This window comes from Lepidochelys kempii, chromosome 8 (assembly GCF_965140285.1).
Source record: "Lepidochelys kempii isolate rLepKem1 chromosome 8, rLepKem1.hap1, whole genome shotgun sequence".
NCBI lineage: Eukaryota > Metazoa > Chordata > Testudines > Cheloniidae > Lepidochelys > Lepidochelys kempii.
Genome location: NC_136387.1, coordinates 70024614 through 70046935, shown reverse-complemented (window position 1 = coordinate 70046935; position 22322 = coordinate 70024614). Strand labels below are relative to the sequence as shown.

Sequence of the window (22322 nt, the reverse complement as noted above, 5' to 3'; positions counted from 1 at the left end):
GATTTAATCAGAGGTTTCCATTAGAAACGTTTTGACCAGCTCTGTTGCCCACCTTGAGATGTTTCACTGGAAAGGTTAAATTCTGCCTCTTAAATATACTTGTGGAACCCTGTTGACTTCAGTGGTGCTAGTCAAGTGTAACTAAGGGCAAAGCTCAGTCAAACTGAAGAGCTCTAGAAAAATCTCTCTAGCATTGAAGTTGATGAGACTGGAACAGCCTTCCAAGGGAAGTTATAGAATTCTTATTGCTTGAGATATTTGAAACCGGAGTGGACAAAACACTTGAAAATATACACCAAGACATCCTGGGAGCTTGTTCTGGGGATGGACTAGAGGATCTCACAAGTCTTTTTCATATTTGGCTTCTATGATACTGAGTTTCATTGTACTATAGCTTCAAATAAATGCTTTCATTTGCAAAAGAGAAACCACAAAAGAAAGGTTTTTAAATCCTTCATAGACAACAATAGTGTATAATATTTTGGTGTCCCCTTTGTGTTTAAACTGAAAACGTTTTTCAGACTTCTTTGGCATAATGATTTATTGGTATTGTTGCTGCAGGATTGTTTGTCACCAGAGGACTAAAGCTAGGGATTGACCCCTTCTGGCAGATTAAATACAAATTATGCAAACTGCTGTGGTGTGGGTCATAACCTAATTAATGTTACACTTCTTGAGCAGACGATCATTTCTCTAAATGAGAGCTATCTAGCAGTCTAGTTGAAAACAAAAGTCACGTTAGAAAAAATGATGGTACAAGGTTTCACTGCTTTACAGTGTATCCACTTGTCCTACTTGAATATGTAAAAGCTACATAATTGCAGAGTTTGTGTATGGTTGAAGAAGTATCAGCGTTTCCACTACATAGGCCATTTTCCAGGGATATACAAATTAGCACCATAATGTAACTTGATTTACAAAATTTCAGTATAGTAGTATGTAATTGGATTTGCTTTAACATAATTAAGTAATGGATATACTAATTCTGGATAATTTATTGAAGTCATGTAATTCAAAATCAGTCAGACTTTTACTCTGCTAGTGGATTATGATTTTTTGGTATTTAAAATATTGTGTGTGTGTGTGTGTGTGTGTGTGTGTGTGTGTAAAACGAGATAGCTACGTAGCAAAATTTCCTCACACATTTCCATTAACTTTATTTTAAATTCTAAACCAAGGTAAATTCTTCCCTTAATGTATTCCTGAATCCTATTAGTATTAATGACAGCTATATATGTGCACTGAGTGGCAAGTATACCTCTGTGGGGCTCAATTCCATGGCTGTTCCACACACACAACTCCCACTGAAGTCAAGACAGTGACAGCTCCAGGCATGGATCGGCTGAAAATCAGGCCATTAATCAGTAATTACCTTAGTATCAGTTGTGTGAAATTGCCTGATGAAGTATTTTCTGGAGAGACCAGAATAGCTTTTGTTTTCTTTCTTCTTTTGAAATAGTGCTCAGAAGAGATGCTGGCTTAACAGAAGTAGTGATTGGAGTCCTTTGATTATTCACAGGGCAGGCCCATCCAGGGTAATGGCAGCGTGAGCCCAGTAATGTGCCTGACTCGGAGGTTATTTATTTAGTGTGTGCATAGTCGTCTAGCCAAGCGATGGCATCCACAGTGGCGTGATGCAGTTCTTCTAGGCCACCACTGAACCTAGTCAGCAGACATTCATCAACAGTGTGTGTCATCGTCTGTGTTGTGCTGCAGCTGCACAAAGGGCTGTCATGAAGGCCCCAGCAGTACTGGTTGGCTGCACAGAGACCGTGCCCAGTCCGGAACCTGTTCAACAGGGACCGTTGATGACGGGGCAGGTCAAAACTAGGCAGGCAAATTGTGGGGTCGGCGATGAGGGACTGATTGGGGATTATAGCAGATATCCATTCCTCTCACCAGAGTGTTTCCACCCTAACATCCTGGCGTGGCAGATGAGACCATAATGGGCAATGTGACAGCAAACATGCAGCTGGTGTTTTAAAAGGGTCATTGTGCAGCAGCAGGCTTAAGTTGGCACATACTTTCTCCAGTATCTCTCGTCTGGTATGAGGAGGAACAGTATTGCTCAGAACTGGAAGTCGTGGGAGTGGAGTCAGACGTAGGGTGCCAGAGATGATACTCATGTCAATATGTAACTGCGTATCCATCAGTTTGGTGTGTGACAATTGACTCCAAACTGGTGCACAGTACTACGTAACCGAATATGAGGTGGCAAGAGCTGACGTCTGCAAAGTTGGAGCACAAACACACCATGACAAACCTGCCAGTTTGCTAAGAAGATTATTACGTGTCTTAACTTTAGCTGCTGTCTTCTTCAGATGGGCATGGTAACTCAGTGTGCAGTCTAAGGTCATACCTAGATAGACCGTTCTACTACATGCTTCACCTTCTGACCATTCAGATAAACATTCAACTCTCGGGTTGCACTGGTGTGATGAAGTTGGAACAAACTGGAGACTGTTTTTATGATGCTTGGCTAGAGGCACCAAGTCTTACAGTAGTCAGCTAACTTTGTCTTGTCTCCGTTTAAGGTGACATCAAGCTCGTGAAATGTCTGGATCAGGGTACTGCAACAGATCCCGTCTGCATTAATGAACTTCCATGACTCCATTGTCGGCCAGTCATTGATGTAAAAGTTAAATAGGGCTGGAGAAAGCACAGAGCCCTGGGGTAACCCATTGCTCTGTCATCTCCAAGCACTTGTCTTCTCCCCCATATGGACTCTGAACTGCCTATCGTGGGAACAGTTCATTGATGCCTGTGACCCAAGGTAGCAGGACCCGTGATACTTTCACGAACAGGCAGTGGATCAGCGTCCTCGTCACACCACCCACCAGTACCTGACAGCAGTCAGGGAAGCTAATGCTCCAATCAGCGAGCCGAATTCTGCAAGCACCAGCTCAACGAATCCCAGCACTATCGTCACCGAGAAATCCAACATGCAGCCGGTGACTTCTGTGTCGTTGGTCCAGCTCTATGCGTGTTACAACTTAATGTGGAGGGTTTGTTGGTTGCCAAGCATGATTTACTTGGCATTCTTGCTCATCAACATATTATCAACATCATTTGCTTGCAAGAGACACACGTAGCAACTGCCGAAGCCAGGCGTTACAGTATCAGAAGTACAGCCGAGCCACATACATTCAATCCGATATTGCAAATGCCATTCAGCTGATGTCTGCTGAATTCTGAGACACCATCCAGGTTGGTGGTTTCTGGCTGGCAAATATTTAGAAGCCTCTAAGAGTCAGCTGGAACCAAAAGGTTCTACCAAGCCTGCCACACCCAGCTGTCTATGTCGGAGATTTCAACAGCCATCACACAAACTTGGAGGGGAAAAGAAAACTCTCTCCACACATTCAGTCCTTGGTCTCTCCAACTACCAGTGAAGAAGCTAGTTGTGGTTATGTATTTTGTTATATAAATCCCAGTCTATAAAGAACTGGATGCAGTTCACTTCAGAAACCCCATTAAAGAGCTGACAGATAGTAATGACTTTTAGTCGTTACTGACCTAGCCCTAAAGGGTTAAAGAAGTTCGTTTCATAAATTCCAAATTCACACGAATGTGAAAAGAGAAATGCAAACATTAGAAGAACTGGAAGGCTCAGGAGACTGGTAAAAGGTTCATAGAAACTTTCAGCTCTAAGGTTGCCAGCTCTAATCCACTAAGGTCAGTAACAAGTGAAAGTGTTAACATCTGATGGCGAACCAGCAGGATGGATAAAAATCGATGTTTTTTTAAAAAAAAATTAAAAATTGGACTTTTTATTAAAATCAGATTATTTTATTTAAATCGGATTTTTATAGGTTTTTTCCTCAAAAATAATTTTATCTGAAGATAGTTTTAATTAAGATGCATTATAACTGAAAGATATCTCATCATGGAATAGGGATTATAAATTCTAATTCTATAATATGAGGCAATATATTCATGTAATGTTTAAGAAAAATTTGATAAGTGAATTCCAGTAGTTCATGGATTAGGGACCCAATCTTATGCGGTTCCAGGGGCTTCTGTATAGATTATTTAGGTTAATCTTTCTATCTACCCAATGGGACTCAGTGCTCAGTGTAGAAGATACCATCAGAGATGCTTAGTTTTGCAGTTCTCAGACTGTGGATTTGTGTCTCCAAGATAACATGCTTTTAAATATATAATGTTTTAAAATAAAAGTTTTAAAATAAATATATAATATAGAGAGGTGAGAAATAGTTAAATAAAACAATTTAAATGTCTGTCTGGTGATGTTCTCTTCCTAATGCAGCATGGCAAGAAAATCCTCCAAATATTAATGATTAAGCTGTTGAACTGGAGATAGTTCACCTCCCAATGACTTCATAAATATCTGCTTCAATTATCTTTGGTAAATGAAATAACCGAACAATCGTTCATTTTCTGATATAGCTGTAAAACTAATCTGACAAGTTTTCAAAATAAATCACTTTAAAAATGTATAGTGTGTACCTTTTAAAAATGAAACCTACATCTGTCTCTGAATTTTGAAGAATATGTATTAATGTTATAACAATCAACAAGAATGCACTTTTATGTAGAAATCCATGATTAAATTGTCTTCCTGACTAGTGATTTAAAGAATTATTAGCCCAGTCTACATCACAAAAACCATCACCGCAATTGACATCCTGTATTAACAGTCTCAACAGAGACTCCAAAGACTGACCCCTTCCCCCCACAGGACTGGTCAGGCCCCCCCCAAGACCGGTCAGGGTTGTTGCATGGTAGTGTTGGGAAGTGTGCTATGCCATTTCCATGGGTAAAAGAGGACATTTGACTCCCCAGGGTTGTCAGTCAGCACTGAATTTGCACGCACACACTCATTTTAAATTTTGTTAATATATTTTAAATGTACACTAACAGAAGCCAAGAAATCCAGTGTTAATGCAGACACTCTACTCGATCCTCTGAGTTTCCGGACTTTTTCATACATTTCATTTTTAAGTGTAGTTTTTTTATACTGAATTTCATATAAACTTTTGTCACAGTATCAACCTACCTTAAATATAAGTAGTGGGCAGTTCGTTTAGACTGTGTGTCCTTGTGTTTTATTACTGATTACCTATTAGTCTTCTACAAATGTTCCGCCTTTCTTTAGTTTTGGCAAGCTGCTAAGAACACCATTTCCTTCCTTTCATTCTGGTGAAGTCCAATTGTTGTTTGCTTATACTACATTAGCGTTTCCCAGAATTTAGCCTGGAGTTTTTATACACTGGGGAGCCTCCTGTGTGTTTAGATTATAAAACATTTTTGTAATAGAACTCTGATAGTACCATGCTTTCAGATAATGCTGTCAAACTGGATTTCAGTATTGGTTTGTCTGTCACTCTCTGCAGTATTCTGTTATGCAGATGTTAGTGAATAATCATTTTGTCCCCTCAGAAGCTATATTCTCAAGTTGTTCCCCACCTCCGCAAACTTAGAGCACTTTTTCCTCTTCTAGAGTACTGTACAATGCCTTACTTTATTTCCTTTTCCTTTTGTTAGGTATATGTCGGTCTATTGGTGTAAGCAATTTTCTCATTAATCATTTGGAGCAACTTAAGGAAGATTGTAAGATAACCCCACATGTTAATCAGGTGAGTATGTATGCAATACATTTAAGACATCTGTTTTAGAGTAAACCCCATCACCCAAAAAACATTAATTCTCCAGTCCCTTTCAGCAAATCCAAATGTCAAAATTAATGTTAGACCAGAAAAAAAAAAAAAGAAAAAAACACAACTTTAAAATAATTTCCCCACATGGTCAGCTGTCTTCTTACCAGACCTGTTTGTGACTGATGTTGTGGCCAATGGCTCGATTTCAGATGATGATAGTTTGCAAATAAACAACGTTCAACTAGATACTGAGTATCAAATCACCATCATAGCAACAAGATACTTGAGGATGTACTGGCACATTTATGTACTGCTTTTTAAAAAGTAGAGACCTAACTCCCTTAGGCAACACTGAAAATCCTGATGACAGTATACAGTTGTTACATTTTAAAGATTCTTTTGGTTTGAAACTCTTTACTCTTTCTACTGGTATTCCCCAGTATGGGCTAGATTCTGCTGTCCTTCCTCATGTTGTGCAAGACTTTATTCCATATGTACTCGCATTCATTTCAATGCACTACAAAGGTGAATAAGGGTGGCAGAATTTGGTCCTTAACAACTAAGAAATATGTAAAACCAGTTGTGGTGGGGCAGCTGCCCCACACAGGTAGCACAGAGTTGAGAGGGGGCAAAGCCCCTCTGCATATTGCAGTCTGAGATATATATGGGGAATGGACTCTCTGGACCCATCAGGACAGGAGCTGTCTATGAAGCCCCAGTATCCCCTCCCCGTAACAGTATGGCTTATACAAAAACCATGCTGACTTTGCGTTCCCTGGTGATTTAACTAATAGCAACGGTGGAGGATTTCATTCAGCTGCAAGCTCCTCTATTAAATCCCTGCCAGGTTTCCACACACAAATCCAAGGGCTCAGTAAAGAGCAGTGCCAGAGAACAGCAGGACTTGCTCCATCAACATATGATTGGTAGTCTTCGCCTGAGAAAGCTCTAGGACTAGAATAGCAGGGGTGTTGCAGGTCAGGAAATAGGAGTTATTAGTAGAGGAGAAGCTTGCACAGTGGTCATTCCCTGTGCCTCCTCTAGCCAAAGCTTATTTGTCCCTCACTGTCAGTAGCACCAAAAAATCATCCATAAATGTTTGAAAAGAAAAAAATGCTTAGGGCTGAATTAAAAAAAAATTGTAAAGAAATTACCTGCTCTAGCCAGCCATGCAGCTGAATATCATGAATTCCCAGAACTCAGCTCATGACGTCTGGGATTCTCTAATCAATGGATGATACGGTGTTCATTGTCTCCAGAAGAAAGGCAACATTAGCTCTGTATCCAGTTCATCAAGTTGGTGGGTGACATACCATCATATCATACTTGTTCTAAATATTTGTGAAATAACCTTGAACTGTGTAACTCTGAAGCCTTAAAAGACCAAAGGACAGGTTCTGCTTGCAGTTTTATTGATCTAAATGTGGACTACATCATCTGAAGCCAGTAGCTATTCCAGATTTACTCTGGTGTAACTGGGAGTAGAATTTGGTCCTGAATTAGAAAATTAGTCACTTTTTTATTTAATTTCTCGTAACATATTGATCACACTTACCCAGTAGGAATCTAACTTAAATATCCAATTCCTACTTTTATTTCATTTTACTACAGTGTTATTAATTAAATAATGCATCCTTACAATACTGCATCTGAAGGTTTTATCATTTCACCGACTAGGAATACTTTTTGTGAGACACTGCACTAGAGTTAATAAGTGTTTAATAACTAGTATAAAATCATTCCTGCCCCTCAAGTGATCACTTATTGCCTCTCTAAATGTTTTTATTGTAGTGCTGTCTGGTAAGTAACAAAAATGGTAGATATGCTGTGGATTGTGTTAAACAGTATTTTGCGAGGAACTGCTGGCTCATTCTTTTTCTTGTCACATTCTGTGTAACAAACAATGGAAGTATTTTTCTAGTCTGTTCAGGTGTAAGCCAACGAATAAAACAGTGACCTGAACACTGGCCATATAAATATAAACATTAAATACAAAAGCCACTCAAAGGTTAAGAAACATCAAAGATTGAAGAAATGGATGTGTCTGTTGTTTGAACCTTGTCCACAGTCCGCACAGTAATTTAGATCATAGCATTTTTAGGCTGACTCAGCCCAGCCTTCAAGGGGCAGGGTTTTTCTTAGCATGTATTGAACAAATGCCAGCCTATTGTTGTCTGAAAGACAACATGTACTAAAGATGAGAAACAGGAAATGTTCATTTGTCCTTCTTATGGTGGAGGAATTTTTCCAGATTCCACATGTTGATGTAATTGTTCTAAACAATATTTTTTCTCAAAATACGGAAGAGCTAGATCATTGGAACAACAGTGACGACTGTTTGATTTGAAGTCATGTCACATGATTATATAGTGGCTATGTAAGGGAAAACTACACTCAATTTGATATGAATGCACAGGGAGGCGTTTTTAGTTTGGTTTGTTTTTTTTACAATTCACTAGTTGTGAAATGTTTTTCAAAATAACATTTGTTGTAGAATCATAGGACTGGAAGGGACCTCGAGAGGTCATCTAGTTCCCCTGTACTCATGGCAGGACTAAGTATTATCTAGACCATCCCTGACATGTATTTGTTTAACCCTGCTCTTAAAAATCTCCAACAATGGAGATTCCACAACCTCCCATGGCAATTTATTCCAGTGCTTAACCACCCTGACAGTTAGGAAGTTTTTCCTAATGTCAAACCTAAACCTCCCTTGCTGCAATTTAAGCCCATTGCTTCTTATGATGTTATCCTTAGACGTTAAGGACAACAATTTTTCTCCCTCCTCTTTGTAACAATCTTTTATGTATTTGAAACATATAGTCTTCCCTTCTCCAGACTAAATAAACCCATTTTTTAAAAAATCTTCCCTCATAGATCATGATTTCTAGACCTTTAATTATTTTTCTTGCTCTTCTCTGGATTTCTCCAGAATTGTCTACATCTTTCCTGAAATGTGGCACCCTGAACTGGACACAATACTCCATTTTAGGCCTAATCAGCACAGAGTAGAACGGAAGAATTACATTTTGTCTTGCTTACAACAGTCCTGCTAATGCATCCCAGAATGATGTTTGCTTTTTTTGCAACAGTGTTACACTGTTGACTCATATTTAGCTTGAGATCCACCAGGACCCCCAGATTCCTTTCTGCAATTCTTCTTCCCAGTGAATCATTTCCCATTTTGTATGTGTGCAGCTGATTGTTCTTTCCTAAGTGGAATACTTTGCATTTGTCCTTATTGAATTTCATCCTATTTACTTCAGACCATTTCTCCAGTTTTCCAGATCATTTTGAATTTTAACCCTATCCTCGAAAGCACTTGCAACCCCACCCATCTTGGTATCATCTGCAAGGTTTATAAGTGTATTCTCTATGCCATTATCCAAATCATTTATGAAGATATTGATCAAAACTGGACCCAGGACCAATCCCTACAGGACCCCACTCAATATGTCCTTCCAGCTTGATTGTGAACCACTGTTCCTTGACTTTAGCAAAGCTTTTGACACGGTCTCTCACAGTATTCTTGCCAGCAAGTTAAAGAAGTATGAGCTGGATGAATAGACTATAAGGTGGATAGAAAGTTGGCTAGATTGTTGGGCTCAGCGGGTAGTGATCAATGGCTCCATGTCTAGTTGGCAGCCGGTATCAAGTGGAGTGCCCCCAGGGTCGGTCCTCGGGCTAGTTTTGTTCAATATCTTCATAAATGATCTGGAGGATGGTGTGGATTGCACCCTCAGCAAGTTTGCAGATGACACTAAACTGGGAGGAGAGGTAGATAGCTGGAGGGTAGGGATAGGATACAGAGGGCCCTAGACAAATTAGAGGATTGGGCCAAAAGAAATCTGATGAGGTTCAACAAGGACAAGTGCAGAGTCCTGCACTTAGGATGGAAGAATCCCATGGACCGCTACAGACTAGGGACCGAATGGCTCGGCAGCAGTTCTGCAGAAAAGGACGTAGGGGTTACAGTGGACGAGAAGCTGGATATGAGTCAACAGTGGGCCCTTTTTGCCAAGAAGGCCAGTGGCATTTTGGGATGTATAAGTAGAGGCATTGCCAGTAGATGGTGGTACGTGATCGTTCCCATCTATTCAACATTGGTGAGGCCTCATCTGGAGTATTGTGTCCAGTTTTGGGCCCCACACTACAAGAAGGATGTGGAAAAATTGGAAAACGTCCAGCGGAGGGCAACAAAAATGATTAGGGGACTGGAACACATGAGTTATGAGGAGAGTCTGAGGGAACTGGGATTGTTTAGTCTATGGAAGAGAAGAATGAGAGGGGATTTGAAAGCTGCTTTCAACTACCTGAAAGGAGGTTCCAAAGAGGATTGATCTAGACTGTTCTCAGTGGTAGCTGATGACAGAACAAGGAGTAATGGTCTCAAGTTGCAGTGGGGGAGGTTTAGGTTGGATATTAGGAAAAACTTTTTCACTAGGAGGGTGGTGAAACACTGGAATGGGTTACCTAGGGAGGTGGTGGAATCTCCTTCCTTAGATATTTTTAAGGTCAGGCTTGACAAAGCCCTGGCTGGGATGATTTAGTTGGTCCTGCTTTGAGCAGGGGGTTGGACTAGATGACCTCCTGAGGTCCCTTCCAACCCTGATATTCTATGATAACTACTCTCTGGGAATGGTTTTCCAACCAGTTATCCACCCACCTTACAGTAGCTCCATCTCATCTAGGATATATTTCCCTAGTTTGTTTATGAGAAGGTCAGGCAAGACGGTATCAAAAGCCTTACTAAAGTCAAGATATACCACATCTAGTGATGTCCCCTATCCACAAGGCTTGTTACCTTGTCAAAGAAAACTATTAGGTTGGTTTGACACTATTTGTTCTTGACAAATCCATGCTGACTGTTATCACCTTATTATCTATCTTCTAGGTGTTTGCAAATTGATTGCTTAATTATTTGCTCCATTATCTTTCCAGGTAGTGAAGTTAAGCTGATTGGTCTGTAATTCCTTGGGTTGTCCTTATTTCCCTTTTTAGAGATGGGCACTCTATTGCCCTTTTCCAGTCCTCTGGAATCTCTCCTGTCTTCCATGACTTTTCAAAGATGAACTTTATAGGATGAACCTTCAAATGTTCAATTTGGCTAGGTGGGCAGCAAAATGTTTGATTGTTTATCCAAGGGTTTCTTCTCTTTCCTTAACCCTTCATCCTCCCCTTCCTTTATACCACTGTCTCTCAGCTACTTCCTCTCTTCACCAGCCACTTACGGGTTATTGGCAATCTTTATCCCCAGGCTGGGCACTCTGAAAACTTAGTCTCAGCACTTCTCCTTGTTATCCACCACCTTCTCTCTCTGACACCTCATTAACATATAATATAGGATTTTCCTATGCACCAGCAGTTTCAGTGCTCATTGCATTTACTCTGATGTTCCAAGCCGTGGTGCTAGGTATTCACTTTTGATCAGAGACTTCTGTGCTCCCCTCAGTTGTGTGTCATCAAAAAGAGGATTAAAAGTGTGGAAATGAGGCAAGGAGGTGGAATGGGGGAAAGCAAAAGGGGCTTTAAGTCACATATGCCTAGATCTGGGGCTCTTCCCTTCTGTGTTACCATTTGTACGCCTCCTCTGGAATACTGTGCAATATCAGTTCCATGTGAACAGGAGTGCAACTCCAGTTGCAGCATGGGGAAGCAGCTGCTTTACATGGCATGGTCACAAGGGAAAGGGCCTTAATATATTCAAGAAAATTGCTGTGTAAGTTAATGTAGTGGGTTTGTGCATTAATGCCCTCTTACTATCTTCTAAAGATGATGGAAGGCTATATATACATTTTATACAGCAGTACTGTGGTTCCACTTATGGTCATTCTATTATATTTTTAAAAAAAGAAAGATCATATTTTACTATCAAAGAGAAAACTGTCTTTTAAATATATTCTAATCAAAGTTTTTACTTAGATTTTCTGCTTACTTATCAAAGGTTGAATATCACCCTTTCCAAAGGCCCCAAGAGCTGGTGGATTATTGTAGAAGTAGAAACATTGTTTTTGAAGGCTACTGCCCATTAGCCAAAGGCGAAGCTCTTACTCATCCTAATATAATTCAGCTGGCAAAGAAATATGGCAAAACCCCTGCACAGATCTGTATACGCTGGAGCATACAGGTAAGAGAGGGCAGCAAAATAATGGTGCCTACTCAGAGAGATAACTGTAAAGGAATAGTTCTGTTCAGATAATATATTTGTTGTGCATCAAACCAAAATATATGCAGAAAATTGTGATTTTACCTCTGATCTTCTGCTGCTGTGGTCCCATGAACTAAGTGCTTATATTGGGTAGTGGGAATATACTAGGCTGTCCATGACAGTATCTTTACCATGGAAATAATCTTTGGTTTCAGCAAAATAAAAGGAAATACAAATGAAAAGAGTTATTTTTCCAATATAAATGCTACAGTCAGTGAGTTTAATCATTCTCTTCCTTTCTCTCAACATATAGCACTAACCAGTGAATATGAATTAATGTTTGATACTGAACAGAAAACCGTGTGAAGTGTGTTAGAATTGTATATAGTGTATGTAACTGTGATTATAAATAGTGCTGCACAGAAATTCCAGTGAAGTTGAATAGTAGAATCAAAACCTGAGAAGGAAATTTAGGTTCAACTATTGCTCCAAGAGATGTTTTGAAAAGTGATTCTGTTTTTGTTTTAAATAACTTTTATTTTTAATTATGAAAATGATTACATTTTTCAGAATGGGATTGTCACTATTCCAAAATCTACAAAAATAGAAAGGATACGGGAAAACTGTGAGGTAAGATCTGGTTTACTGGCTTCGTATGACTAATGCCCAAATTATTTTAGATAAAATGTTTCGGGTCTGACTCTTTACTGTGCTATACCAATCTTATGCCAGTGCAATTCCATTAAAATCAGTTCAACTACTGCAACATAAAATTGTTGTAAGACAGTGGAAAAATCAGCTCTCTGATGTGCACAAATGTAAGAAATCAATTGGAAGACATAATTACGTATAAAACACATTGTCTGATGACCCACTGCATCTAAACAATTTGATCAAGGAATAACAATAAAGTTTTGAGTTTTGTTTTCATTATTATTATTTATTTGTATTTATTATTAGGTTTATGGTAGCACCCAGAGGCTCCAACCAGGATCAGTGCCCCATTGTGCTAGGCACATAGGAAGACAGTGGGAGGATTTCACTGTAGTACTGAGACCCACCTTTGAGCAGTGCCAATGGGGCTGCAAAGGCTATCTTAGGGATATCCCAGGTTCAGGAAACCGTGTGTGTGGAAGCTGCAGAGCTGGCATAGCTGCCTCCCTCCCACCCCCACCCTCCCAATCCTTCTGCAGGAGGTCCCAGCACAGAGCAGGTGGTGTTGGAACCAAAGGGGGACTGACATCATCTCAGCTTGTGACATCCAGTGTTTGTTTTATACAGAATTCTGTCTTGTAATTGATTCTTCCTTTTCCTTCATGTCAGTGTTTCAACACGTAAATTGTGGGCTGAAGTCCTTCCATCTATCCTCCCCCAGGAACCATTTTTAATAATATGCGTCAGCTGGTGCTTTACAAAAGCTAGAAGTTTTCAGAAATAAATTTTAGCCTTGCTCCTAAAGATCTCTCTGGCAGAGACTGGTTAGCAGAAAAGAGGATGAACGTTACCAGAGCAAGGGAATCAATTCCCCTTCAGTCACAACACTGGGTATGTGTACATATAAATTAGTCACATGCACCACTTTGTCACATTTAACTTTCTATTAAGTAATTTTTAAATGTAATTGACTACATCTGTCTTGCTTTTGTTTTTCTTATTTTTTTGTCTCTTCATTCACTCCACATTTTGGCCCAGCCCCCCCAACCATGATTGATCCGCGTTCTGCACAGTGGAATGAGAAAGAAGCAAAGACAGCCTTAAGCCAGCAGTACATATCTTCAGTCCTAGGGTGGGTCCCCTGTTTAAGTAGGCTGAGGACTGAGTTTATGGCTACAAGGGATCATTCCAGCAGCCAGAGATTGCAGGATGAGGGAGGAGTTTGCCTGGCAGCAGCTTATTCCACTGTGCTTACGGAGCTCTGGTGAGCACTGAGTGGGCCATAGGGGAAGTCCAGCTCTGAAGCAATGACACACTTTGCTAGTAGATCACAGTGTATATCCTCCTCCCCAAGAGTACTGACAGGATATACGTACTTTGGAATCCGTGTAAAGCTTTTGGTTTGCTGGCTTGACTAAAGCACCAATACTTTTTAGAGACTCTCTGTGGGGAGGTGCTGTGACTCCCTGGACCTAGTGTCTGTATGTGACAGAGAAGTGATGAGCTTCGGCTTGCAGAGGGATAGCAATCAGGTTATTCACTTATCTTTCCTGATAGCCATATGGAGTGCTGTCACAAGCAGCTTTCATGTTACCTTTTTGTTATCTTCCTGCCCCTTCTGGGGAATAGTGGAGCAAAGTTTAAATGTAAATAGCCGTCACAAGAAGGGGAAAGGGCCCAAGAAAGCTTCTCAACCCCACTTTACTAGAGTTCTATTCCTGTGAAACAGAAAAGGAATCATTCTGACGGCAGAGGAAATATAAAAGCCTGCTACAAAATTAAATCTGGGTTTAAATAATAGGAAGTGTCCAGCTTTGTCTCTGTATCCATTACATTAACCACATATGCATTCCCATAGGTGTTTGATTTTATACTAGCAGAAGATGATGTTGCAATTATAAATGGAATGCATGATGGGCAGCATGTTTCCTGGGACCCAAGCTCTATTGTGTAAATTGCAAGGTTTGAGCTTTTTTTCTTGCGTCAGTGATCAGCCATCCACACGCTTCAATTTAAATTTGTAGTCTCATAGTAGAACGTAATTGTTATCTTGATGACTATCAGTAGTTATAACTGATTTAAAATCTGTAACATACAAAAGGAACATTTTCTTATGATAATATTGTCAAACAGATGTGAAAAATTTCAGTCTAAAATATTGCTCTGTTGGTAAATTGCATATGATTTATATTGTACTTTAGTGTTTTGTGCTCTTTGGGCCTGATCTGAAGTTCATGGAAAGTCTCCCATTGATTTCATTAGGCTTTGAACTGGACCATTTATACAGAAAATATTAGGCTACACCTCTTCTTTAGAAATGAAAGGAAAGTGGTATTAATAGAAACACATGATTCAGTGCAAAATGACTTGTCAGGTGATTTTTCAGGTGACTTGTTAGGCAGATGGTTAGAAGTGTGAAGGAGAGAATGCTGGGTGAGAGTTAAAAAAACAAGCTGTATTATTACTTGTTATTACAGTAGTGCCTAGGAGCCCCAGTCACGGACCAGGACCCCTCACTGTGCTAACACAGAACAAAAGAGACAGTCCCAGCCCCGGAGAATTTACAATCTAAGAAGTAGTGTAGAAACAGAATTAGAAAACAGAACACAGAACAAAAAATGTACAAGTTAAACTACTCCTGAGGCAGATCTACTGTGGGAATCTTAGTCATGTGAGGGAGAACAATGAAGGAATCACCAATGCCAGGCATAGACTCCTATAGGAAATAGGGATATCCCTATTGACACCGTTGCAAATATAGGGTTTGATCCTGCTGTCCTTATTCATGTGAGTGTCCATTCAGTAGTTTTATCTGTGTGCATATAGCAAGAAAGATTCAACTCACAATGAAATTAAATAAAAAATGTACATACACACTCTCCAGCCATTACACAAAAGGTACATCACATCACCTTATTTTCACACCCCTTGAGCCAATTCTCTATGGCTCACTTCTGCACTGGCTTGAACATCCTTAGGGCCAATCAGGCTGGTGCACAGCTATGTGTGTGGGATCAAGAGATCAGGATACCTCATAACACAGGGTCCAGATTTGGCCCATAATATTTAAAGCACAGCCGCAATCATTGTCAATAAACAGCAAAAATGCATATGTCTGTTTCTTTCCTTTGCTTTTTTTAGTAACTGAAATTTGACACAGGAGTTTGTTTTGTTTGTTTGTAACCAGCTAATCCACTTAGCAGAAACAGGACAGATCTAATATCTGCCTAATTTCTCTTTTCTTATTCATACTGCAGTCATGAGTGTTTTGTGCAGCAAGAATTAGTTTAATTTTCTCTTTGGTGCAGTCATTCAGGAAATCTCATTCACAGCACATACTGTTCCTTCGATTTTTTTGCTAAAAATGTGTACATACCGTTTACAGATATATTTTGGGAAATATATTTGCAAGCTCTTATAAACAGAGCATTCAGCATATAATCACGTTGGTCTGATATTTTAGGAGTTCCTGTGTCTAGAAAGGTATGGAAAATCTGACTATGATTTACATTGTGTTTAGACTTCCTGAGGCAGTTTTCCCACTGCCATTCAGTTTTAGTTATATCATGAAACAAAGCTCCTTGGTTTTTATCAAGAACCAACTTATAGCAAAGCATGTGTTCTGGCCATGCATTGTTGTTTGTCCTTAAAGTTTAGTTTCTACACAGCTAATTGAAATATAGACACAGTTTTCTTCTTGGTTATAGCTCCTTCAGAACTATTGGCTAGTTCTGCAAACATTCAAGAGAAAAATATGCCGAGGCCTATCTCCGAAAGTACAATATCATTTGCCAGAATTTTAAAGTAAAGCTTACTGGGCCAAATGCTGCCCTCACTTACACCTGTACAGCTCTGTGTTCGAAGAAAGATTTTGAACCTTCCTAACAACGATTAAAGGCCAACTTTTCAAAAGTAGCCTCTAATTTTGGCTGCCTCGGTTTCTAGATGCCCAACTTTAGATGCTTAGGACCCTGATTTTCAGAGTTACTGAGATCTGCAAAGTAGGCTCTATGCACATAAAATTTAGACATCCAAAATGAGAAGCCATTTTTTTTTTAGTTTGGGCCTATTAGTCATCTTCTAAGGAGGACAGGAATGAATTCAGTGGCAAAGTGAGCATGGGAGAGTTCTCTGAAAGAAAGCACAAATAAATATTTCTGCCAGTGAGCATCAGGTAATGCACCTCTGAAAAGTCATTTTATAGAATAATAAGTTAGTATAATGGAATTCATTAAAGAGTATTCAAATTAAGCAATAAAACAAAACATATTGTGCACTAATAAGCTGTTAATGCATTTATTGGGCCTCATATGCATTGAGAGACATAAGAGAACCACCCAAGTGAACCAATACCTCCTATTGCAAGGCTTTGCTTATCGTCACTGGGGAATATTTCAAAAACTACAGGAAATAGTTTGGAGTTTTACCAGTAGTTACTTTGAAAAAACAACCATCATGCCAAAATATTGCCTCTTTTTTCAAGCATAGTGATGCATAGGAAAAAAAAATGTGCCAGATATAGAAGTCTTTGCTTAGTTACATTACTCAAGCAAAACTCCCATTGATGGAGTTTGTCAGAGTAAGGACCGAGGGAGCTTACTGGTGAACAGTTCTAGTTAGGCCAGAACAGGACCTATTTTTTGCTCTCATTCCCAGTGGTTTGTCTCACTGTTCTGAGCAGCTAGAACTAAGCCATGATTTCATTGTAGTGTCCTCTCCAGGCCCATTACAAGCTGCAGTGATCACTTCAGAGGCAAGCTTTCTTCCTGCTTCCTTGCTGTAGCTCACTATTCACTCTTCTGAGGCTATTGTACATCTGACATAGCCTCTACTTCTGCTCAAATCTGGGGTCAAGCAAGAGAGTCCACCAGCAGCTCTCTCCCTGCCTCCAATAGCGATACCCAAATGCTTAGGTGGGTAGTGGAAAGAAGTTCCCCAGGACATGGGGACACATCATAGGACAAGGCAAGTAACAAAAATTAAGATTACTATCCCTGAAAGAGTTAGAGGGGGGATTTCTTTGTGAATCTAAATACATTTTGTGACAGTCTCACTGTTTCCCTGTAGGGATACAAATAGTCAGTTTACTTCTGGTTGAGTGGGTTTTATCACAGCTGAAAGGAACAGAAATGTTTTTTACACCCCCAAACATTGAAGAGGGTGAGGAGGGTTGATCTCAGGTGTAGTACTTGAAACTGCTTTTAATTGATTTTTTTAAATGGACTAGATATCAAGGGTATGCCCATTTAATCAGCTGAACTAGTCACTGGACATTTTATTTCTACTGAGTGGCTTGAATAGTATTTAATACCAGCTAATGATAAAATCATGCCTTCTAAATTTACAGGCTGGTTTATGTACAAAATGAAATCTCTTTTTGCTTGCAAGGAACATGTTCACAAGGCTTGGGTGTCAATTATCAGATAGAAATAGTATGTATGGGAAAGGCTCATTGCTAGCCCACTTCCTTTTAAGGAACAGTTACTAAAAGTAACTATTTTACTTGGTAATTCTTATTTCTCTAACTATCCTTACACCTGGTTGTCATGGGTGTAAGGATTTTTTTGGTTTTTGCCTGATCATTTTAAAGTCAAGTGCACAGTACTTTGAGCTAATGTAGGTTTCATAATGCTGTTACAAAGTTGACATATTATCTTCCTTGCAGGCATGATGTGATATGTAGTTTTGCACGTTGTGCCATCACTAATCACCACCCATTGTTTCCTTTCGGAAGCACTAATTCCCGCAGTATCATAAGAATGGAATCCTGTTATCTCCTAGCTGCTGGGAATATAATGCATGTTACCACTGTAGCTTTCTTTCCCTTGTGAATTGTTTTCTCAAGCTTAATACTAAAATATTTAGTTTCATTTAAGAGCATTGGGGAAAATTCTCTTTGTCTCTTTTGGCTTCAGTCATGTTGGACCATGAAAGAATTGAGTTCATTGGTTTCATATTTTACATTTTTGACTTTACAATTAACTTTATGCTGTTTAAAAAGGGAACTCTTGTCATTTTCTGCGCTTCTTTCAGCCTTTCTTGAATCAGAACTCCATATAGATGTATTTACACCAATATCCTAATATTCTTACAGTGTTCTTATTTCTTTAAAGTATTGTCCAACTAATCAGAAATGGTGGGGAAGGAAAAGAGGGCAAATGAGCTGTTAGTTTAAAGGCATCACTTGGCATTGCTTTCAAGATATGAGTAACTGTGTTTTGTGCTAGAAGCAGGTGTACTCCGACTCAATTACCAAGAAAACAAGCAGCACTAAAGGTATGAAAACTGAAAGCCAACTCCACTTCTTGTTTCCTCTTATTACAACGCCCAAGAGGGCAGCAGTAGAGGATGCTTTTGCAGATTTTCTCAAAATGCATGTATATGCACACACACATTCAGAGTTATGGTGTGCCTCTTTGATAAAGGATAAATGTCAAGGCTGAAATACACAAAAAGAATGGATGGAATGAAGTAAGACCAACTGTCTCCAAAGAGTAAACGCTTTCACCTTCATACAGACATACATTAAGGCTTAGAAAATTGTTGCACATGGTCACTGTAGTCCCCAGCCATGCCAATAGGAGCTGAAATAAAGATGAGGGCAGCACTTGTTATCCAATATTATGTATTGTGACAAAGTTCCTCCTCTACTTTGGTGGGTCTTGTGCTTATTGGCAGATTTTCTCGCCTTGGAGCTTCACGACAGCCCTTAGTTTGGCCGTTTTCATGAAGCCACAGTCCAGGGCAACTCCTCCTGTGTCTGACCAGGAGTTGGGAGGTTTGGGGGAACCCAGGACCGCCCTCTACTCCGGGTTCCAGCCCAGGGCCCTGTGGAATGCAGCTGTCTAGAGTGCCTCCTGGAACAGCTGTGCGACACCTACAACTCCCTGGGCTACTTCCCCATGGCTTCCTCCCAACACATTCTTTATCCTCACCATAAGACTTTCCTCCTGGTGTCTTATAATGCTTGTACTTCTCAGTCCTCCAACAGTATGCGTTCTCACTCTCAGCTCCTAGCACCTCTTGCTCCCCGCTCCTTACATATGCACCACAAACTGAAGTGAGCTCCTTTTTAAACCCAGGTGCCCTGATTAGCCTGCCTTAATTGATTCTAGCAGCTTCTTGATTGGCTGCAGGTGTTCTAATCAGCTTGTCTGTCTTAATTGTCTCCAGAAGGTTCCTGATTGTTCTGGAACCTTCCCTGTTACCTTACCCAGGGGAAAGGGACCTACTTAACCTGGGGCTAATATATCTGCCTTCTATTACTCTCCTGTAGCCATCCGGCCCAACCCTGTCACAGTATATTATTAACACACTAAGCTATTAGAGCGGACCCTTTAATTGGGGTTAAGTATCACCTGATTTGAAATAGTGATGAATCAAGTACTGCATATGTACATCTAATCAACCATCTTTGCTAGAACACGCTGATCACGCAGGGAATGGAAACTAATTTGAAACAATAAATAAGGAAAGGAGAAAAATAAACAAAAATTGAAGGGGAAGGGCGAGGTAGCTGCCCAGTCAAGTAGCTTCCTGTCTGATCTTTTAAGAGTGGCTTTTTTTAACCTTTTCTTTTTATGCTTGTCTGTTTTCTTGGCAGCTTAAATACTATGTGGCTTAAAGGCATCTCAGACCCTTTAGTTGAGAAATACTGGTGGTCATTATGTTAAGTGCAGACACAAAGCATTTCTGACCAAGCTGCAGAAGTGATTGCATAAAATCAGAGCTTCTATAACATCTCTCCCCACAGTCTAAACTTAAAGGTATCTATATTGCTTTTCTGAACAACATGTAATAAACAGGCTGTCATAATTATAAGTTCAAAAGCCCTCAATGTCAAGAAGTTAGAAATATATATTGCCACCCTTGTGCACTGTGGTAAACATCTTCTCCTTTCCTTTTAAAGGTAGTTGCTTTCTGATAACATTAACACCACTCTTTCAAAGCACTGTACTAGAAGGACGCTGCTCTTGCTGACGTTAATTGGAGACAAAATGGTTAAATCTCCTCCTAGTGCTTTGAAGATCTGAGAAATAGGTCCCTGACTTCAATGTACACAATAGAAGTTAAAGATGGGTCAACCTAGTGGTAACATTTCGTGATACTGTTTGGTAGACTTGAACTTAATCCTTGCACACACTTCTCAACCTCCCTTGAGAATGCAATGCTTCTGAAGGGATATTTGAACTGTATTCCCTGTAATGAGCTCATGTGATATTTATGACATAAACATGACTTTACTCACTATCGTTATTCAACAGCCACTTATCCATCCTCCGCACCAAACAGGAATAATTACAACTACTGCCAAACGATTAAAGAACAACTTTCATGACTTGCAAGGGGACCAGGGCTTAAGGGTTAAGAGCTCAAACCTCCAGGATTCTGAGTACCTTCAGAACCCACTGAAATAAAAGCCAACATAGACTGTCAGATTAATTTGGCTCAATTTTAATACTGCTGCATCCCCCACCCAGTGGTTGTTTAACATATCCACTAGTGATAACATCAAATGATCTCTGCTAAGTGTGGACGGAACAGAGCCAGCATTAGGAGATCTACTGCCCTAAGCCACTTGTACCAGATCTCAGTCACCCATGCAAAGAACTTCACAAAACTTTGCTGCTTTTAACATGTTGCCATCAGTAGCCCTCTTGCTCAGCCTGTACAGCCAGCCCTTTACAGGGGCATCTTTGATGTACTTTTTGAGAGTGGACTTCTCAAGGCTGGCTGAGAGCAATTCAGACGCAGAACTACTAAAGAAGACTTTATATCAGCTGTATGATAGTTCCATAAATAGTTAACTCTTCCCCCACCCAATTTTTATAAAAGGGAGTTCCAGGTTTTTTTTAGCTAAGGCTTCAATATTCCACCGAGGATGCGCCGACCTTAAATAAATCCATAACTTAGCTATGAAATACAGTTTTTTTTCCCTTTTTCGTCTGACTTTTTACAGTTTCATGGTGAGAGAGAAGGAAGAGTTCTTTTCTGTGAGCTCTTTATTCCCCAATGGCTCTCCACAGCATAGATCCATCCCATAAAAATAAATTAAGTCTACCACTGCTGGAGGAATTTGTGGTAAATCATTCAACTGGGTGCATGGCAAGGTTGGTAAATGATCACTCTCTGGAGTATAGAGATGGAAGTCCTGTACTGTGGCTTAAATTGACTTTCTTGGCATAGAAAGAGTAGGCTGTTTTAATAGAGGCCTTATATTAATGGCACAGCAAATGTTTTTTGTTAATCATATAATATGTCCAGTGTAGCACGATTATCATAAAATACTGGTCTACAGCTATTCACACCTTTGATTTATCTGGAAGATGATTATCACAATCCATTCTGTCTAGGGAATTGTCTTCTTGCTCAGTTTCTTTCAGAATTACACATAAACAAGGTTCCAATTAGTGACAGATATTTCAATTAAGACTATATTCTTGCTCCTTTGACTTCAGTGTTTAGCTCTGATGCTCTGTCCAGTAATGTCAAGTTTGCTGGTGAGACAGAGAAAGCTAACAGTAGAATTTTGCTGGACTGATTTGCATCATTGGAGTAAAATTGAGTTTGAGAATATCTTTCCACTATATTTTTGTTAGTATTATGTTATCCAGTTGCACCACTAGGGCACTTCTGTTATATTTTAATAAGTGCAAAAAAAGATATGTAGTGATGGGATATAGTAAAGTTTCTGAGGACTTTGGATGCAGTGACTTCTGGTAAAAGTATTTCAAGTCACTTACTGAACTCCTTTCAATCCTATTTTCATTTCCTGCTGCTGACTTTCTCTTCCCCCCCCTTTCTCTGTCTATTGCAGTGGCATTAATAAACTCAGTGCTGTACTTGTAATTCAGACACTAGTGTGCTAACGCTTATTAATTCTTACTGTTTTGGAACTA

At 39.7% G+C, this 22322-nt stretch overlaps 1 protein-coding gene across 14 annotated transcripts in view; it reads left to right on the top strand.

Annotated features, from left to right (window-relative positions):
- LOC140916026 (putative oxidoreductase ZK1290.5) overlaps window positions 1-22322 on the top strand; it is a 74318-nt gene that overhangs the window by 47648 nt on the left and 4348 nt on the right. For 2 of the 14 annotated variants that reach the window (XR_013636179.1, XR_013636176.1), the window contains 4 exons: window positions 5509-5600; window positions 11566-11748; window positions 12340-12399; window positions 14282-18699. Coding sequence is in view for 10 of the 14 variants with exons in the window: in XM_078854073.1 (XP_078710199.1) it covers window positions 5509-5600; window positions 11566-11748; window positions 12340-12399; window positions 14282-14377 (431 nt within the window). In the remaining 4 variants the exon portion in view is untranslated. The other 12 variants (XM_078854073.1, XM_078854074.1, XM_078854081.1 and 9 more) reach the window with 10 other exon arrangements.